Here is a 22242-nt window from a genome sequence, read left to right as displayed (position 1 = left end):
TATTATTTTGTGCACGTCATTTGTTGGTTCAATTACTTTTACTTCTACTTTTTTTCGTATATTCTGTTGTTATGGCGCCGAAGGTGAAGTTTACTGAAGGTAAATTTATTGGAAACTCCTTATTGGATTCTGCACCTTTGTGTCATTTTGAAAATAATCAAGTTTGAGCATCAGTACTAATATTTTTTCACGGGATCTTATAGGCTGTTGTACATTTATGAAATAATTATCTAAAAAATAAAGTGTTCTCTCTCAAAAGCGTTTTTATCATTACGTTTTTATATGTTTAATTAAAAGTCAGTCCATCTGTTATAGGTGAAAAGGTGTTGTGCTTCCATGGACCACTTTTGTATGAAGCTAAGGTATTGAAATTTTTATTTGTTTTTCATATTTCACACTTTCGAAGTGAACACCGGTTTGATGGAGTTTTATCGAATTTATATTTTTATGTGCAAATTATACTGCTTTTACTATAAGTTTAGAAATGAATTTTAAATGACCATACCAAGTGCTTCCTGCAATGGTAGAAGTATTTTGTAAAATGCTAGTCTACTAAAGTAATGTTTAGAGACGTACCGAGTACTCGGACTAACTACTCGATACTCGGCCAATTTGCCGAGTACTCGGTACTTGTTCAAATTTTGATCAGATACTCGGCCAATACCGAGTAGTTTTAAAAAATTGAATATTGTTTCAAGACAGATTTTACAATTAATAAAAAAGTGCAAGCATATAATATACTGCAATCATTTACAAGTCTAATTTAAGTTTTGAGAATAATAAAAGTTTTTTATGCTTCAATGGAGTAAATCTTTATTTTAATATCCCCAAACTTAAGTACAGAAAAGGTGATATTTTTATATTATTAAATAGATTTTTGCTACAAACAAAAATTATGTTTACGAAAAATAAAAATACCTCTTTGCTTTAAAAAAAACAACACTAAAAGCACAAATGTGCAGGAACATAGCAGACACAAGTTTTGCTGTTACAAGGAATGCCTTTTTCAATGCACAAAATGTGAGCTTATGGATTTAAAGACATCGGACAAAAGTCGGGGGGGGGGGGGGTCAGAAGTTTTTACATTCATTAGCTCATTTCATGCACTGAAAAAGACATTCCTTGTAACGCAGAAACACGTGTCTGCAGTGTTCCTGCACATTTTTGCTTCTAATGTTTTATTTGCTTTTAAAAAATATTTATGTTTGGCAAACTAGAACTATAATAAATTGATAGAATTTGTTTTAATTCTAACTTGATTATTCATACCTTTTATTTATTTGTTTATTTTGAATTTCAAAAATAACTTTTTTGTAAAATTTTAGACACAAACAAAGTTTTTTAAATACTGCATAATTCAATTTCAGCTGTAACTTTGTTTTAAAAACTATTATATGGACACGGAAGTCTATACTACTATTTCAATGACTTCAAAATTTATCCCGTATGTGTCGGTGGTTCTTCTTAAAACATAATTGGTACTTGGCCGAGTACTCGGCTATTCGGCCAAAGTGCTACTCGGTACGTCTCTAGTAATGTTTATGAACAATCAAACAAAACCTAGATTTTTTAGAAACCAGAAGCTGGATTCACCATTGAAATAAGAAACTTTTCTATGTTGTTAAAACTAAGAATGCATTTATACTTGAGACTAAAGATTATTTCTTTAGGGAGGAATTTCTACCATTTTGGTGTGAGACAAAATTTGAAGAAAAAATAAAATTTAAAATCAATTTGTTTCTTTGCACGAATAAGCACAAATTTTATAATATTGGTAAATTTTAAAACTTTGTGGCTGTAGTTGTATGACCCATTGAGCGTATATCCAGGTTCTCATTTTGAAGGGTTTCATTATTAAAATATAAGCTCACATTGCGGTTATGGTTGACAGGCTATAAATATATATGATATTTGGGCACAAATAGATAATCAGGGACAATTCTGGTTACTTCCTGACAGTTCCCGAGACAGTTTTGGGTCATTTTCCCTAAACAGTGCAATTTGGACAGGGCAAGGAATGGCATTCACTGTGCCAGGGGAATGACACTTAGAGGAAATAATGACGATACTGACGATATTATAATTTATGTAGGAAAAGGAAACACTACTTTTATGAAATTGAAAAAGATCTAAAGTCGTGGTGTCCAAAAAGTAGTTATTGTGGTTATTTGTTTCCCTTACAATTTACAGGGGAATGACAAAAATTAAAGTTAACTTATATATTGTCATAACTGCAAACAACAAATATCAATATCACTTAAAGTAAGGGGGGGGGGGGAACTCTATACAAACAAAAGTCGATCATTCATTGAGCAGTTATTACAAAATTAAATGAATTATCAAAAACAGGGTAATGACAGTCATTAAAAATACTTATCAAGATTTAACTTGAGATCACCCGAATATACTCGACACCGTGTATTAATTCAAAAAGAACTAATTAAGATTATTTCTATGATGAGACCAGAATTCAAAGATTAAATTATGAGTTAATACAACTATTACCAGGTGTGAGAAACGTTCATTCCATTCCTCGACAGGGGAATGACAAAAAAATCAAAGGACATTTTTTACTATTTTTTTTTAAATAGTGCAAACCTTGAAAAGTTTTTATTTTTCTATTTTACAACATTGCATAACACTTGTTAAGAGGTTAAACAACAATTTCTGTACAAATATGCATGGCTTCCTGAATCTTTAGAGCTGATTTTGCTTTAAGGTGGAGGTAGGGACACACAGGGGAATGACATTTATCCTATCAAAAAATTATTTAAATGTATAGTAATAATAGAGTGTTTGTTTTAACTTATTTTACAAACATAAAAATGTGTTGTTAAAGCATTCTAGCGTCAGTTTTATTTCTATACTAGTTAATTTGTTATTTTTGGAGCAAGGACAAGAATTTAGCAGTTTAGAGAAAATGACCCTTTTAGGCTGCTTCATACAACATGTCCAAATTGACCATTCCTCCCATTTGGAAGAATATTCCTTTTTTTAAATAGTCTGTCCTGGGCAATTCCATGATAAGATCAACCAGATGATCAAATTTACAAAATTAAAATTTCTAAACAAATGAGGTATCATTTTAAAGGCAAAGAGTTGTATATTTTGAAATGCCTGTCTAAAATTTGATGACTTCAGTTATAAATAAGTTACAGGAGGTTAAACTAAGGTTAACATCTTGTATTTTCAAACCATATTTGGTGACTCTCAAATCAGTTCTATTTTTTCCAAAAAATACATACCAATAATATGAATTGAGATGAATAACCATTTAAAGATACAATGTATTGCTGGTGATGTTGCAAAAGTGTGTCAAAATATAATTCATTTTGATTTGTAAAAGAATTCCTGTAGGGTACATTGAGTGTTTTATGTCCAACACCAAAATAAGCAATTAATTATGTTGAGCCAATAATTTTAAAGCTACATCCATGCATTTTTGGGTACAAAGCAAGATTTTCAATCTCATTGATGTAACTTTTTTTAATTTTGTAACAAGTGAATATTTTTTATTAAAATCTAGGTGTCGGACATAAAAAAATGTTTTTACATCCAACACTGTTACATTCCTTTAAAAAGCACATGTCTTCAACTATGTTTCTCCTATTTTTGCCATTAATTTCAAAGTTAAAGCAAAACATAAAAAACAACTTAGTGAATTTACTGTATATACATATAAGGTTGAATGCAGGGTTGGCAAAAACCCATTTTTTTTTTAAAAAGCCCATGGACCCAGGGTTTTTTGGGTTTTTTTAAAATAAAACCGAAAAAAACCAACTAAAGCTGGGTTTTTTAAAAGAAATGTGGGTTCTTTAAATCTTTTTTTAGGGAAAATGTGGGGTACTTGTATCATATTGTAGCGTAAATATATGGACGAAGCGCAAAAATTGTCTTGGGGTAAAAAAAGTTGGAAAACTAGTCAAAATTCAGTGTTTTCTGAAGGTAAGTATGAAAGACGACGAAACCCAAGAGTTGTGAAGTTTCAGATTTTTTAGTTTCCATGATTACCAACAGTTAAGGCAAAGTTACTTCTCAAGTCTATTGTTCGTTTTTAATTTTTTTTTTTTTTTTTGCATTTTACTTTATTGTATTTCATTTTGTTATGCAAAACTACTATAGAACCTCAAGTAGTTTAAATCTCTTTTTACTGAATTCCAGCTTAATAAAGACATTTCTTTGAATTTTATGTTGCCTGTTTTTCTATTTCTGTGTACAGAGTAAGAAATATTAAAATTTTTGGTAAGATAATAAAAATACTGTACATCCTATTCTGTTTTCTGTCCGACCGTTTGAAAAACCTATTAATTTCTGAAAAATATACCTTGTTTATTCGAAATTAGTGACGTGTTGGTTTGCAGAAAATAATTCACGTGAAAGCCTTTTAGCTAGAGTAGTTTCCTCTGTACACTCTACAAATATTGAGAAAATCAGACTTGACAGGACTTAGTCAAGATAATTTGAGTTATTTATTGACCAGTTAAAGAAAAAAGTTAAATATATTTATTAAAATCTTTGAAGTATTTTTTAAATGCCCTTAAGAGTTAAGAAATACTTATTAAAGTTCAAAATTCATTTTTTTTTATGCCCATTGGCTCTGGTGAAGAACAAATTAAAAAGAAGTTTAAATTGTGAAAGTATTTAAATTAATTATTTTTTTTTTGTTAAAAACTTCTCAGAAAATTTTAAAAAACTCAAAAGTGGGCTAAATAATGGGGTTTTTTACATAGTTTTTTTTTTTTTTCAAAAAAACCCATTGGGTCCAATTTGACCAACCCTGGTTGAATGGGGTAAGTAGTACCCTTGATGAGAACAGTTCGTGTATATAAAGGTGTGTTGAATGAATGTAATACAGTTGATTAAGATCAACTTTGGCAAATTAGCCAAAACTATAAGAAATTGGAAACACTAAATGACTGTGTCTCTGTAAAGTTGGCAAAGGAAGAATCATTATCAACACTAGTCCTACATAAATCGTAGTGGTTATTTTTGACATAAGTTTCCCAAATAACTAATCACCAGCTTTAGTAGTTTTTGTAGCTGAACTATCAATTCTTACTAAATCATCATATGTCATCATCTTGTATTTCACAAGTACAAATATTTCAACAGAGTTGCTTTTGATTTTCAAATCCACACTGATTTGGGGGAATCACTTACCCCTTAGTTTGGGGACCTCTTATAGCGAAATTTCACGGGGTAAGTGGGATCCCTCCTCTAAAACAGTTAATAATATTTTATTCAAAAATTCTGGTTGCAGTATGCACATTAAGTTAAACTGTACATGAAGGTTTAATGATCATAAAAAAATAATAAAAGCTAACCTGGAAACACGTCTTTGAAAAATGTTGCTTACACTAGGCAAAAAATATTTTTCAGATTTTAGTTTATTTATTTTTATTTATTTATTTTTTTTCTTGACTAAGTTCTCTGACCTAGAAATTTTTTTTTACAAAACCCAGAAAAATGCAAAACCAATCACTGTGATGAACCATGACATGATCAACGTAAAAAGGCATAAAAAACTTATGCTTTTTTTCAGTTTTAGGGGGGTGACCCACTTCCCCCAACCAACCCTACTTCTGAATTTACTTACAAGGAGAGGTTACGGTCTCGGAAATCCAGATCGGGATGAGATTTGGTAGATTAGTAGTATCCTTTAAGGGTACTCTCAGGGTAAAGTAATAAAGCGCACTAGCCATAAAATTCCGAGAAAACAGCCTTTAAAGATTTACGCGCAACTTATAAGCTAGTAGAGATTGTTCGTAAACAAGCGCCCGGTGGTCATGTGGGCAGCGCTCTGGGGTTCCATGCGGCCGATCCGAGTTCAAATCCACTGCAAGTTTCTTTTTTGTTCATTTATAAAGTGACTTTGTAGGTAATACTTAATTTAAAAAATATGATGTATTTTTAATGTGTGATAGTACATTAAATTTCTATTTACTATTCTCACAAACAAGTGATTACAAATTTTTAGATATTATAAACTTTGACGAAGTAAATGATTTTTGCAATAAATGCATAATCAGTTTCTTTGTGGATGAGTAAGAAGAATTATATTAGTTATTGCACATAAGCAAGTAGTCAAATTTTAAAAACCCTAACCGCACTTATCGAGCAATGGTTTTGCTCCTTGATTCTGTTATTTGTAAATTTTTCGTCTGCTGTATTTTACATTGAATATTCAAATTTTTATTTTCCATCTATTATCGTCTGCAATGTTCATGTTTGTTTTCATCATTAAATTTATTTATCGTCTGTGCTGTATATTAGACTGGAAAATTCTATACCGTGAAAAAGGATTTGAGTTTTTTAAATATTGTGAATCGAAATGGTCGGTTATTGAAGTAACCCTGAAACGAATAAAATCTTTTAACAAAATGGATAAAAATTCATTGCACAGTGAAATGTTGAAGCAGAGATTAAAAGATGCTGTCGTTTATTACGAGAGCTTGCTTACTGAAAATCATTTGATTGCATCAGAATCATATCAAGTTCAATTTCTCGCGTCCATTTTTATAGACAGGTAAAGAATTTAATAAAACGTATACAAAATTGCGCGTATCTCGTTGAAAATAATAGAGAAATGAATACCCGTGAAGATTGCATAAAATACAATCAGTTGTCCATCATCAACTGTCATCGCCAATTTTTGATAAAATGATTCGATATATGCCTGGTATACTTCTAAACTTTCTGACAAAAGAGAAATTTTCCTGAATGTAAATGAAGTATGTTCCAACGACTCTTTTACAAAGAAGTTGCTCCTGTAAGCAATCTTCCTTTATAAATTGTGCGAGATGTCAATACAGTTTTTGTTTTCCATGTTTTTATGATAAATATCATTCTGGTGTATGTATATAAATAACAGCTATATTGTTAAAAATCATCTATAAATTAAGCTCTACAGTGATTTTGTAGCCGTTGTAATTCAAATTTTAACTTGTATCGATTTAATTTATCTCCATTTTCTCTATTAAAGTGCTTTACGTGTTCAAAAATTTCGCATTATCTTCAATTCAAATTCCACAAAGCTGTAACAGTCACTTGATAAATGAATAAAAAAGAAACTTGCAGTGGATTTGAACTCGGATCGGCCGCATGGAACCCCAGAGCGCTGCCCACATGACCACCGGGCGCTTGTTTACGAACAATCTCTACTAGTTTATAAGTTGCGCGTAAATCTTTAAAGGTTGTTTTCTCGGAATTTTATGGCTAGTGCGCTTTATTACTTTACCCTGAGAGTACCCTTAAAGGATACTACTAATCTACCAAATCTCATCCCGATCTGAATTTCCGAGACCGTAACCTCTCCTTGTTAGTAAATTTTACTTCAGTATACTTAACCTGTAATTTACATATTTATAACTGTAACCATTGTTCTGTATTTACATTTAAGAGCAATAGTTTACATCTAACATGAACAATTCACGTCCGACACCAAGCTAATAATATTTTTAAAATATTTTTTTTTCTTTATGATATTATATGAAAACTGAAATATGCTTCAATCACAAGTATACTTAAGAATTAAGCTGTTTTTAGAATGAAAATGTTAGCCAATTCACAGACTTTTAATAATGTTTAAGTGAAAAATTAATTTTACCATTTGTGTGTTTAAGTCTGACACCAACTCTTTAATTTTTTTTAATTTATGTTTTCGGAATCTATTTTGAAAAACTTAACATGATTTCTCATTCAGTGGGATGAAGTATTACGGTGCGTCTTATTTTTAAAGATGTTATTTTTTTCATGAGGCACCCTGTCATTTTGTTCCTTCGGATGAAAAAAAAATCATATATCTTAAAAATAAAAATTAAATAAAATTTAGAGATTGCTACCATTGCTGCAAAATTTGAAATCTTACTTTTTTTTTGCATCTATTATTATAATATTTATTTATGTTATCTTTTTGTCATTAATTTTAATTAGTAATAAATTAGATTGTTACTAACTTTGAAGCAATTTAATATTTTATTGAATCATGTTAATTAGCTGTAGCTACAATCAACTCTCAACTTCTTAACTAACTGTTGGTTAGCAACTCAAAGAAACACAAGTTGTCAGTTAAGAACTCAGAAAGAAAATTAAGAGTTCTATTTCAATAATCAAAAAAAAAAAAAAAAAAAAAAAAATTATTGAAATCCTTCATTAGATTATTTTCCTTGCTGATGATATGTTATGCAAGATTTCACTTCCAGTCGAGAAATTATTTCTGACTGAAAGAAAACTAGGTCTCTATTTAAAAAAGCAACAGAATTTGCGTGAAAACAAGAAATTTTGAAAGAAAGAAAATCATGATGAATCTGAAACAACTGTAATAAAAGCAGTTTTTTTAGCCTCTGTTGTAACTGAATGTACTTTGACAGATTCTTTAGAACAAGAATTTGCAATCAAGTTTATCTAGATTTGGTCTTTTGTTGTTGAAAAGCATTTTCACTTACAAGAAGGAAACTTGCTTCAAGTAATTTTATTTGACATATATGTGTCATTTCTGAAGAGACACACAAACTCCAAATTGGTCTCTTTCTTAAAAAAAACCTAAAAGAACAACTCCTCTAATGAAACACTAAACAGCAGATATTTGTAGAACTAAAACCAAAGGAGAAAAAAAATAGAGGATTTCATTACTAACATTCAGATTTTTCACCATAAAGGTCTTTTCATCAAGTTTTTTGAAGATATGTTATCAAATAGTTTGGATGATGAGTAGCAATCAGAAAAAGGCTTGTTTTTTTCTGATTGGATTTTTCACCATAAAGGTCTTTTCATCAAGTTTTTTGAAGATATGTTATCAAATAGTTTGGGTGATGAGTAGCAATCAGAAAAAGGCTTGTTTTTTTCTGATTGGATTTTTCACCATAAAGGTCTTTTCATCAAGTTTTTTGAAGAGATGTTATCAAATAGTTTGGATGATGAGTAGCAATCAGAAAAAGGCTTGTATATTTCACATTACTAGACACAAAGGGGGGAAAATTACAATATTGGTGAATGTAAAAGACTGAAATTGTAAACCAATGATATGAATGGCGTAGTGGAACTTTTGCATGATTTTTGTTTGACATTATTACACAGCATAGCAACCATGAAATGCTTATTATTTTTTGTATGTATAGGAAATAAGTATTTCGGTTATGTTTCTGCCCTAACCAACCCAATTTCATGTTAATGTCAAATATTGCAATAGAAAATTGAGAATATATTTTTACTCTTATGGCCAAATTACCCCAACGGACCCTATACTGTTTAGGAACCCCTGAAATGGGAGAATGACAATCAGAGCTCAAAACTTTTTGTAGGCGTAATAAATTCATTCACCATCTAGTTTCTTGTTCTAAATAAAAATAAATTTAATTAAAAAATAATGTATCAATCAGTAAAAAGTGGTAGATTTTAAACAATCGGCAAGATAGCTAATTACGAATTACTGTTGATTAATCGATGTATCCCTAATTTACATCTTCAAAACTTAAGATAAAAATTCCTTTTCAGTCCTTTTTTCTTAGTTAAAAATAGATTTTTTCGCCCTTAAAGTTTAACTAAAAAAAATATACTTTCTCAAATACCGTTCTGAGAAAGTTTTTGATCAGGCATTTGTGAGAAGTTCTAAACCAAAAGTTAGCTTAGAAGCTATAGTTTTTCATTGGAATTAATTATAAATCTGGTTTTGAAAGTTTTCATACCTGTTCCCAGGACCTGATTAAGATATTAGGGGAAACCGGCCTTAATTCGGGACTCCTCTAAGTCAAACCTTCCACTGGCTAAAATAATTTTAGTAGTTTAGGTGCCCCTAAGAAGCAGGGACCTTTTTTGATGCAAAAATTGTTCTGCCCTCCCCCCCCCCCCCCATTCAGCTTCTGAGATTGTGATTTCATAAATGCTGTTCTATTATACATCGATTGCTGCCTTGTGACTAACTTAACTAATTTATACTAATATTATAAAGAGAGAGGGCAGATTTTTGTGTGTTTATATGTTCGAGGTAATCTCCGGAACCACTGCACCTATTTAAAAAATTCCTTCACTATTTAAAAGGTGCTTTCTTACTGAGTGACATAGGTTATATTCGAAAAAATCCGATAAATAGCTTTTTTATTCCAATTTAGGCCTAAATTTCACATAAATTCCCAAATATGGGAGAGAAAAATTACTTGCACATATTAATATTATATATTGTTGAAAAGGATAGAATTTTCCGCGTTCTAAACAATTTGTTTCAATGCTCTAACTTAATTACACGGGAGTAATTTGAGTTTTTAGCTCGCACTTTTTTAGGCTTAGCTGAAATTTAGGCACTACTTTCTTCATTAAATCTATCAATAAAAAGGGAATTGTCCCACAGTTTTCTTTTTGACACCATTGGAGAAAGCGACATTTTTTACTCCAGATCTTTCTCGACCTATGGTTGAAAAACTTAGCTCTATCTTGAAAGGAAAAAAAGTTACAAGCGTTTTTAAATCAAATTCGGAAAAGTTCATTTTAATTCAAGTTATCAACCTGATTTTATTTTCGCTTTTCCAGGGTTACGCTTTTTGAATCCATTGTTTCTTTCCTTATTTTTTATTTAATTTCTTAAACTAATTTTATTTCCTGTTTCCATGGCTATGCTTTTAAAATCCATCTTTCCCATTTTAATTTCTTAAAAGTATTTTAAAATCTTTCATCATTGTTTGGAAGGGTAATTTTTCATGGTGTTTTTTTTTCTTTTATTTGAGCTTGATTGTTGAATATTTCACTTGACACAATTTTTATTCTCAAGGTAGATCGTGCAAAGCCGGGCAACGCAGCTCTTAATATATAAAGATTTGAAAGCTACTGTTAATGTGATTTTCTACTTTTTTGTTTGTTTGACGAAACATTTATTATTGCTGAAGGAAAAACATCCGCTTCACCCGCAAAAGGGCTAGGTTCCGGTAGCGTGGTCGCTTGGCACGTTAGGCGCTGAGCAGTTCAGTCTGGGATTGTTGTTTTAAAGCAACCATAAATGTAATAATTTTTTTTTTTTTTTTTTTTTGGCTATTAGTTTTAAAAGAAAAACTTTTTATTTGTTTTTATCCAAGAAAATGTACAACATTTTCTTCTTTTTTTCTGACGATGATTTTTTAATGTTCCTCTGGATTTTTTTTTTTTTTTTGTTAAACAGATGGATTATGAAAGCGTGGTTGCTGTGGGAGTTTGGCGATAAACAATAGAGTTGCAGAACTATTTTTACATTTGAAAGATATTATTTGATTTTTTTTTTGTTTTTGTTTATTTGGCGAAATAATTTAAATTGCAGTAAAAACCACTTCACTCGCTAAATAGAGTTTTAAAGCAACTGTAAATCTAATTTAATGATTTGACGAAAAGTTTTAAATTCCAAAGAAACTTTACTAGTTTTTTTTTTTAAAGGTGTGTATGCATTTTATACAAAGAATAATGATCATTTCACATCAGAGGGGGAGGGGACGTCAATTTTTTTTATTCAAAGGACTTCCATTAAATTTTTAGCACGGGCATCACTGTGGGGGTGCTGCTAATAAGATGAATAAACCACTGTGGCATTAGCTTTAGAACTGTTCCAGATATTTTGCAGTAGTAGGATACTCTTCGAACTATCAGCAGAACAAGCACTACTGCAGGTGTCCTATGATTTCAATCAGTGGCGTAGCCATGGGGGGATAGGGGGGTTAGAAGCCCCCCCTCCCCATGAGCCCCAAAAAGTTTTTTCAGCCGAACCTGTTTCTATTTATTTATTATTTTTTTTAAGTTCAACTATCCTCTTGAGCTGAGCAGTAGCTGCAGTTCTAACTTGGCCAGTATTCTAGAATTTTCCTTCCACGTTTCTATCATCTTAGTTTTCTAAGGAATCAAAATGTTAAGAAAAAAAGAGCAACTAAAGAATAGCACACACCAAACCAAGAAATAGAGCGGAAAGGCTTTTAACTTGAATGACCTTTAACCAAAACTCGCCCAACATGTCGAATCTGTGAATTCCACCCTCCTACCAAAAATTGTCCGAGTCTCTGCACTCTGCCTTTCTTCCGAGAAAAAGTGTGCGAACGACTGTCCTTTGTTGTTTAATTCATAAAATGTTATATATATATATATATATATATATATATATATATATATATATATATATATATATATATATATATATATATATATATTGTGTGTGTAAACTCGAGGGCATAGCTTTACTTTAAACTTCAGAAAAAATTACCCCCCCCCCCCAAGGATTTTTTCTTGCTACGCCATTGATTTCAATATCATTAGAAATAGGTTGCACACAATGTATATTGAGGTACTGTTAAACTTGGTAGCATGTATCACCATTGTATTAGATATAAATACATAGTTGCCACCATTAAAATACCAGACCTTGTGTTGGCAAAAACAACATATGTAAGTGAGTTTATTAATTGTATCTTATGGTTAAATTATAAACTATTAAGTTCATTTTAAACTTTTTTAAATTAAAGGTGTGTAAATAAAAAATGTTAGTTGAAATGTACAATGTTTTTTTTTTTTTTTTTTTTAATTTCTTTGCTACTCCCCCCCCCCCCCCCTCTGGCCGCCCAGGATTAATGTTTTCCCACAAGAATAATCCTAGACTGTATTATTTTCTTATTTGCAAACCTTTTCTCATTGCTCAAATCTTTTTTTAGTGCATCAAGTCTCAAGTAAAAGAGAAAGCTGTAAAGTACTTCATTCATTACAGTGGATGGAATAAGAAGTAAGTTCATTTTCTATACAGTTGGATCCTGATTTAACGAACCTCTATAACAAATTTCGCAATTTAGCAAATTTTTCCTCCCCCGCCCTTAAATGAAGGCAAAAACCCCTATTACCAAATAATCAATCCCAAAGTAACTAATTAATTTAACAGCCAAAAAAATTTTTTTTTTGTGTTTATTTGAATGAGCAAATATAAGATTGTTTTCCGAATCATATATCCATCTTGTCCAAACCAGAAAACGACTTTTCTTGGAATCAGCATTTTTTGACGAGCGAGGGGGCAACCAATGAAAATCGATTCTGATGTAGAAAGTGATAATGAAATTCTCATTAAAACTATTACTTTTTCAAACACTTTACATAGCATGGAAACTGTAAAAACATCTCATGCAGCAGGCTGTAAATGAGACAGTTTTTTCTTACCTTCTTTTTCTTTGGAAAGAGAATTATTTTGAGTCAAGTCAAACATCTATTACTCATTACTTTGAAATTTCAAATTAACTAGTGTGTAATAAGCCACGGAATGCTGAATAAAAAGTTTACACTTTCTAATCATGGATATTTTTGCACAGTTGTTTATTAGGGTTTTCAGATAAGGTAACTGCTTTTTTTTTTCACACCCCAATATTAGGAATAACTTCGATTTAACTTATAAAAGTTTGGGTCCCAATAAATTCGTTAAATCAGGGTTCAACTGTATTTCTAACTGAAGTTCTTTATAAGTTATGTTAATTGACGGAAAAAAAGGAATTGTTAAAATTTATCCAATTACTGATTTTTGTTGACCAATCAATTGACGTATACAGCGCCACTACAGGAGCATTTTTGTCTCTTTCAAAGTGGCATTTTTTCTGCTCTGAAAGGTATTCCAGAGTTCTTACACTCAATTCTGCCGTGCTAAGTACAAAGTCATATCTGCACTTTTTATCAAAATTTAGTTACGGTTATCAAGTAATTCTTTGTCACATATTTTACCTAAATACAATGTTTTATGGTCATTTGCAAAAGAGTTTTTTTTTTTTTTTTTTTTTTTTTTAAATCTGAAAAAGTTGCATCTATATCAAATACTTGGATCCACACAATTTTAACCGGCAATTTCTCATTTTGAACTCAGATGCAGATACAACTTTTGCACTTAGCAGGGCAGTATTGGGATCCCTGCATATACCCCTTTCCATCAGAATGTAATTTAAATTTGAAAACCATCTGGCTACTTTGCCGGACTCGAGTTTCTTCATCACAACTGTGATCACATCTTGGTGAGCATTGTTTTTGATGATTTTAAGTTTAGTTCAATATATCATTCAGTATTATGGTTGTAGTTTTGGCCGGACAAAACTGATTTTATCCTTGCCACTGGCTAAAACCGGTTAAAACCAGCCAAAACTGGATTTAACCACCATAGAACTGGCCAAAACTAAATTACATGAAAATACACTTCTAATTTGTATGTATGTGAGAGATGTGTGTTTTGCAACTAATAAATCTGTTAGTTGGAAGTTTTTTAATTGAGCACAGCAATTTTAGTTAATTAAATATAATGTTAGAGAAGTAATTTACATTATTATAACAATAGTAGTGAACAAATTTCAACTTTCTTCAAAATTAATAACTGAAATTACTCACAACTAAAACAAAAGACATAAGGAATACAAAACAGCCTGTAACATAAGTATAGTAACTTTTCAGTAGTGTTGCTTTTTAATTTTCAAAAGTGTTTCCCCCTATACCTTTAGTTTTGTTTTAAAAAAAATGCCTATATATGTTTCTAAAAAAGTTTTTTTTTTCTCTCATTAATTCTTCAAAATTACTTGAAATACTTTCAAAGACTTTGTACGTTTGTGTGTGAGGATTGAAACCTATCTATTCAGCTTACAATGTTTCACTCTATTATTTTTTTAATGTTACTGCATATTTTTCATGTAAACCTTATCTTCTAAACATGCTGTAATTTCTACAAACTGTAAAACATACAAGATAAATAATGAAAGATGATTGATTATGATAAATAAATACCTTTGTGCTGAACAGTAAAGTAAGACAAAACAACGTTAGAAGAAGCACAAATTTGTAAATTACAGCAGACACATGTTTCGGCGTTACAGGGAACGCCTTTTTCAATGCAAAAAATAATGAGCTTATGGATGAAAAGACATCCGACAAAAGCCAAAAGCAGATAAGCATGCAGCTTAAAAGATAAAAACAGCGGATTAGCCAAACACCAATGACAAAGTTATAAACCGATCAGGAACCAATAGGAATGCAAGCAAAGGCCAAGAGCTTTCTCTTAGGTACGAACCCAGAAAGAAAGAATTCAATTGGACAAAGATTAAGCCGAAGCTTAAACAAAAAGAAAAGAAATTGTCAGTAACCGTGAACCGCAAGAAAGGAAAAGCTGAATGGAAAACCATGAAATAAAATAAACAGAAACCAAAAAATATTCGAAAAAAGGAAAAATAAAGATAAATAGAAGAAAATTGGGGGGGGGGGGTGTCAATCAAGACAAAAAGGTAAAAATAAACAAAGGAAGATAGATAAAAATGAATGGGAGAAAAAGGGGGGGGGATGGGGAAAGGACAGTATTAAAGATATGGGAGCCAAATGTTGGAAAAATATGGAACTGCACTAAGATCGTTAACTAAGTTAGAACTGTTCCTCATATAACTAAGTTAGAACTGTTCCTCATATAACTTAGTTAACAATCTTAGTGCAGTTCCATATTTTTCCAACATTTGGCTACCATATCTTTAATACTGTCCTTTCCCCATCCCCCCCTTTTTTCCCATTCATTTTTATCTATCTTCCTTTGTTTATTTTTACCTTTTTGTCTTGATTGACACTCCCCCCCCCCCCAATTTTCTTCTATTTATCTTTATTTTTCCTTTTTTCGAATATTTTTTGGTTTCTGTTTATTTTATTTCATGGTTTTCCATTCAGCTTTTCCTTTCTTGCGGTTCATGGTTACTGACAATTTCTTTTCTTTTTGTTTAAGCCTCGGCTTAATCTTTGTCCAATTGAATTCTCTCTTTCTGGGTTCGTACCTAAGAGAAAGCTCTTGGCCTTTGCTTGCATTCCTATTGGTTCCTGATCAGTTTATAACTTTGTCAATGGTGTTTGGCTAATCTGCTGTTTTTACCTTTTAAGCTGCATGCTTATCTGCTCTTGGCTTTTGTCGGATGTCTTTTCATCCATAAGCTCATTATTTTTTTCATTGAAAAAGACGTTCCCTGTAACGCCGAAACACGTGTCTGCTGTAATTTGCAAATTTGTGCTTCTTCTAACGTTGTTTTGTCTTACTTTATGATTGATTATGGTTTGTTTTTATTTATTTTTGATAAATTATTATTTGGTTTTCATTTAAAATTTGATAATTATCTAAGTGGCAAAAACTGGATAAAACTGATTTTATCCCGGCCGATTTAAACCGATATATCCACGGTTAAAACCACCACTGTCCAAAACTCTTACAACACTGATAAACAACACTGATAAACTGCACTTATAGCAAAATAATCCTAAAGTACCAAACTTCTATCAACATAGGATCATAACTTTGGTATAGCAAAATGATTTCTCAGGTCCTTTCAACTTTGTTAAACTGGGATTAAAATGTATTTTCTTTACTTGTAGTTGGGATGAATGGGTTCCCGAAAGTAGAGTTTTGAAATACAATGAAGCAAATATGCAAAAACAAAAGGAATTAGATGCTGCTCATGGGTAAGACATTTTTTCTTTTGATTTTTTTTTAAATTTATTTTTATTTATTTATTTCCTATTATTATTATTACTATTATTATCATTATTATTTTTTTTGACGTGAATATTCTTCTCAATACTAATGTAAGAAAGGTTCTATAAATTGCTTTCTATGGAACAGTTTTTTAAAAATCCCTTTTGAATAGAATGTAGTATTACAGACCTAAAAAATCAGGCATTGAATCAAAGAGAACTATAAAAAATATTGAACTAAAAGCAAACTTTAAAGTACTTAAACAAATTTTTAATCATATAGATTTATCAGGGAAAAAAAACTCTTTTAAAAATAATGCTATCATTAATGAAATGATGCAATAGAATTAATCTATTAATACCTAAGGAAAAATGTCCATAAAATGAGGTGTAATCAATTAATGTTCAAAATTAAACTAAATTAAGAAGAACTGCTACTAGTGCATGTATATGACAGAAGTGAATCGGTGCCTAAACACCATACCAATATTGTATTTCTGGGAAAAAAATTCAACTTTCACATACAATTGGTCACATTTCAGGATTCGGCTGTTTCCCATTGGCATCGAAAGCAAAGACAAGCACTCAGGATAGATTCTTTTTAAAAAGAGGCGATAAGTTGAGGATGGGCAATTTTCGGTCACACTAGCTAGCTCTGTCTCTTTCGAATCTGCTTTCGAAGTGCCAAACACGCTGCTTTGCATTTCTATTTTGTATCCTTTTACTTCCGGGTTTCCACCCCTATTTTGATAAAATCAGAGTAGAACTGACGGAAAGGAAAACAGAGTATGTGACTCATGCACCCATTCTTTTAAGTTAAAAGTTACTTATTTTATTTTTGCCCTTTAATTTTATTAAAGGTGAATAAGGTAAAGGTTTATGAAAATGCAATTTTTTTCTACAAATAAATTTCTTTAATATACATTTTATTTTCAACTATCAAGCTTTCAAAACATGAAGTAATTACTTTACTAAATGGCTTTTAAATGTATAGAAAAGGAAAGAAAATGAAAGCTGTGAAAGGTGGTACAAAAAAGGAATCAACAGATAGAGAAGCATCGGCTCTGCCTCTTCAAGAAAAAAACCAGAAGCAGAAAAGTATTAAAGAAGGTATGCTTCATTTGTATTGTACGAGGGTTGTTTTTTTTTTAAGCTCCGTTTGGCTATTTAAAAAAATAAACAAAAAACAGGTGAATATACAAAAAAGATTTTACTATCAAAAGTAAGGTACAATGCATATTATTTCTCCACATAATCACCTTGACAATTTAGGCATTTGTCGTACCTGTGCGCAAGCTTTTCTATACCCTCCTCATAGAACATTGCCGCCAATGATTGAAAGTGATTTTTGACAGTGTTTTTGGGACCCAGCGAGTACAAATTGTTCTGTAACGCAACAGTTCTATAGCTATAGAGTGTAGGGACGATCTTGAAACTTCTGGAAATTGCATCGATAATTCACTTATTGTGAAACTCGGATTTTCCTTAACCGCTTTGTCGACTCGTTGAACAAGGTCGTCTGTAGCCACAAACTTGCGTCCCAGACCTCCTTCATCATGCACATGACTTCTGCCCTCTTTAAATTTTCGGCACCACTTACAAACAACACCAGCACTCATTAAGTTCTCTCCATATACATGACTTATTCTTTGATGAATTTCCGCTGCCCTGTTACCCTCTGCTTGCAAGAAACGAATAACACTTTTTAATTCACGTTTGGCGAGAGACTCAATAGAGACAGCCATGTTTTCGTGTCTGTAGCTCAACAGGAAATTGCAGATTGGACTTGACAGTAACTGAGTGTTTGGACAGGGGTATGTGCAGTATCCTAGTATGCAAACCAGCCACCTGGCGCCCACATGGCTTTCCTACTGTGAAGACGGAGCTTGAAAAAAAAAAACAACCTACGTATATTATGTTTGTGGGAAATATTTGACTCTGAATCTACTTCACATTCTATGACACAAACCTGAGGAAGAATCTGCTCATAAAGATTAGGAAGACAAACTCATAATGGATCAACTATACATTTACATTTTGATCAAAAGATGGACCTTTCCCAATGTTTGGCTCAAGGCCTTTATTTTGGGCTTTGCAGTCAATTTCATTAAAGTGGGGAATGAAAATTAAGTTTTAAAATGTGATAAAAACTTACTGTAATTCTGTTTGAATCCCCAATAAGAAAGCAACGTCGACAAATGACAACATCCTTTCTTCGATTGGAATAAATTTTGTGACGGATGTCTTTTCATCCATAAGCTCACTTAGTTTGCATTGAAAAAGAGGCTTCTTGTAAATCCGAAATACTAGTCTGCAGTAATCTGCAATTTGTGCTATTATACATTGTTTTTCCTTAGTTTACCTTATAATAACGTGCCTGATTCTGGCAATTCAGCCACATTTCTAGTTTTTGTAGGTAGTAACATGGATGTGACAGCTGCGCCGAGCTGCTACAAAAGATTGCAAAATGCTTTTCTACTCCACAACCCCCATAAAGCGCAATTTTACTTTTAATATTGCAATCCCTTCTGCATATTTGGCCATTTATTCAAATTTGCATCAAGTTTATGCATTTGGAGCTGTTTTTTTTTTTTTTAAATAATTTTTTGAGTTAACCCCGCATAAAATCCCATTGCATTCACTAATGCAAAGTTCGATCGTTTTAATTTACTGTGTGATTTTCCCACTTGGACATTAATGATTTTGTAGTGACAATTATTTTCAGTCATCCTTCTAGTCTTTTTTTTTTCGGTAGGAGAGGACTTGAAAGTTCATCTTTTTGCTACGTGGACTCGAAAAATATAAATCTATTGCATCCAAATTGATTTATGCCAATGCCATCTGTAAAAATTAATATTTACCAGTCTCTTTATATTGGGTTATTTAAGTTTTTTGAAAAATAAATTTGATTTGTAATTTATTATTATTATTATTATTTTGGAGGCATTTAAGATGTATCACCTTTAAACTAAACAAGCTATAGCTTAGGGTACTTGCTTTGTTGGAGGCGCCCAACTCCCAAAAATTTCGTGATTTGTTCTTAACAAAAAAAAGAAAAGTACTTGAAAAAATACATTTTATTTTAAAGTGCTTGAAAATTTTGAAAAAGTGTGAATACAAACTATAAATTTAAACATTTATATCAAATGGGAGGGAGTAGAGGGATAAATGCTGAAGTATGTTAAATTTTGTTCCTTGTCTCATCCTGCATCAAAAAGGCAAAAATCATGGTTCTCACATTTCTGTAACATATTAGAGAGAAATTGTTGTGACTCACATGATTCATATCTTGCTGTTTATTCAATCCCGAATGCAGTGAGGTATTTTGGAAATTCTTTTGTACTGCTTGCTTTTATCTTACTTCTAATGCATATTGTTAATCTGTTCAGCACAAGAAAAAAAAAAAAACCTCTATTCCTTTTCATTTTCTGCACTGCTTGTAATTGCAGAAAAAAGTTGTTGAAATGAAAAATCAATGTATTTTTTTTTCTTTTAAACTTAAAGTAGTTGTATCTTACAAAGTGAAAACAATACTTTAAAACTGTAAAATCTAGTACTTAATTTCAGAGACTGGAAAGGGCAAATGAAGCCCAAAAAAATTTTAATTGTTCTCGAGTCCTTAAAACGGATTAGATGAGTTTTTGAAATTCCTAAGCAAAGAGTGCTTCAAATTTATTTCTTACAGACCCCAAAAAGTTCCTATTTTTCCTACTTTTTCCTATTTTTTAGAGCACTCTCCTTATTTTCCTACTTTTTCCTTATTTTTCCTACTTTTTCTTTCTTTAGTATAGTACTTCTAATTGTGCATTGATTCTGATTTTTACAATGCCGCACTGATAATTTTCTACATGTTTAAATTTTGAAAAGCAACAGAAACAAGCGGATCCTGAACTTTTCATTGACTGACTACAGTAATTTCTGGAAGGAACGCCGAAGCATGTGCGTGTTTAAAAGTTAAATTTTCGAATGTTTTTACCGTTGCTGCCTTTATGATCAACTTTTCTTTTTATCGCCCCGACTTAAGTCCTACAGTTTTAACAAAACAGTAAAGAAATGGATACTGGCACATTCTGGTGCAATTATATATTATTCATCCGGCAATTAGATGCTTTAATTAAAGTAAACGGCCGACTGTTCAAGTGCGGGAAACGCCGAATTTCCTATTCACCAATTTTTTGTATAGATGATTACAAGGGAAATGGAGCTCTATTTAAACAGAAAGGCAATGTAAAACCTTAAAAGGAACGTAAGGAAGCAAAAAATGAAAAACCTCTACGCTGTACATATTTTCTTGATGTTAGTACAAAATAAAAGCGACATATAACCGAAGTTCGCAAAACAGAACACTTTAAAAATAATAGCAGAAACTAACTTTTTTCATACATAAATATGATTATTGTTCATTCTAAATAGGAAATATGATTATAAAATTTATAAAATTTCAGTTTCTTTCCTTGCAAAAAGTGTATTTGCAGAAAAAAAAAAAAAACTTGGCAAACCCTAGATGTTGAAAAACGTTCCCAATTTTTGGAGAAAAATTGGAAATCAATTTAAATGCGAGATTCCGTTTTTATTTCCTCACATTTTTAAAAGTAGGGGGGGGGGGGGGGGGGATAGAGCCAAGAGCAAATATGTACTGTACCTATTTCTTTTTCTTTTAAATGGGTATTTTCTAATTTGGTATATCATAAATATCGAAGAGTTGCCCCCCCCCCCCTCGCTCTCAATTTCGTGAACAATTTCCAAATGAATATTTTTGTTGTATGGTGAGGATTGAGAGAAACTACATGCTTTCCCTTTTATGCACAGATAATCATTAGTAACTGATCTTTTTCTTTGATAAAAATGTTATGTTTGCCATGCATGGATTTTTCCTTTTTTTTCTGTGATAAAAATTTTGGAAGAAGGATGTAAAAAATCATCAAACCAATAAAACAGTATTCGTTTTTATTTCTTGATTAAAATTAAAACTTGCCCCCCCCCCCTACCCGGAGGGGTGGGGAGCTCGCAAAGAATGTATACTGAATGCAAATTTTGTCTGAAAACAACAAAAACCACACAAACTTGTATAGTTAAGCATTAATTTTCTAAAGCCAGGGAGGGGAGAAATTAACCCCACTGACCCCCCCCCCCTAAATGAATGCTAAAAATATATAACATAATACAAACCCTTTAGTTTACTTATTTCGTTATTTATTTAGTTTAATTATTTTATTATAAATTTTATGTCCCATATTTCAGAACAGATTTATTTTAGTTCTGCATTTTAAGTCTTTTTCCTTTTTATTTTTTTTTTTAAATTCAAACATCTGCCCCTGTTTATGCAAGAATACATGTCCGCTGCTGATTATTTTTAACCAAAACTAAATTAATATTTACTTTTCTTTTTGTATCGTAGTTTATGACAACAGGAGCAAAAGTGTTAGTATTTTTAAATGATAAAGGATGTTCTCGAAGGAATGTTTTCATTTTTGACAAAACAAATCTTTAACAAAAACGGTTTTATTGCACCAAAATATGAGTTTTATTATTATTATTGTTTTTTTTGCATTTGCTATATTGTATTTTATTCTTTCACACTTGAAATTTTTATTACTATTGTTGAAAGGTGTTTCTTTGTTTGGATTTCATTTTCATATTTTTGTAATTAATATCTTTGTTTCCACCAGTTTATTTTTCATACTGAAAATTTCTTTCATTTTGTTTTTATGACTCGGTCTTTCATTAAATCCCTTTAATACTTCAAAAGTACTGTTAGTTTATTTTTGGGACAGTTTTAAATCAAAAATACTG

General features: G+C 31.2%; 1 protein-coding gene across 1 annotated transcript in view; it reads left to right on the top strand.

Moving 5' to 3' along the window:
• LOC129233296 (mortality factor 4-like protein 1) overlaps positions 1-22242 on the top strand; it is a 69139-nt gene continuing 46897 nt past the window's right edge. The window contains exons 1-5 of the mRNA XM_054867348.1: positions 1-99; positions 316-362; positions 12651-12718; positions 16351-16437; positions 17444-17559. Of these exons, the coding sequence (XP_054723323.1) occupies positions 72-99; positions 316-362; positions 12651-12718; positions 16351-16437; positions 17444-17559 (346 nt within the window). The 5' untranslated portion in view covers positions 1-71. The remainder of the gene's footprint in view (positions 100-315; positions 363-12650; positions 12719-16350; positions 16438-17443; positions 17560-22242) is intronic.

The sequence above is a fragment of the Uloborus diversus genome, unplaced genomic scaffold, assembly GCF_026930045.1.
Source record: "Uloborus diversus isolate 005 unplaced genomic scaffold, Udiv.v.3.1 scaffold_317, whole genome shotgun sequence".
NCBI classification, from domain to species: Eukaryota; Metazoa; Arthropoda; class Arachnida; order Araneae; family Uloboridae; genus Uloborus; species Uloborus diversus.
Note: the sequence above shows the minus strand (reverse complement) of the source record. Positions and strands in the feature narration are given on the sequence as shown.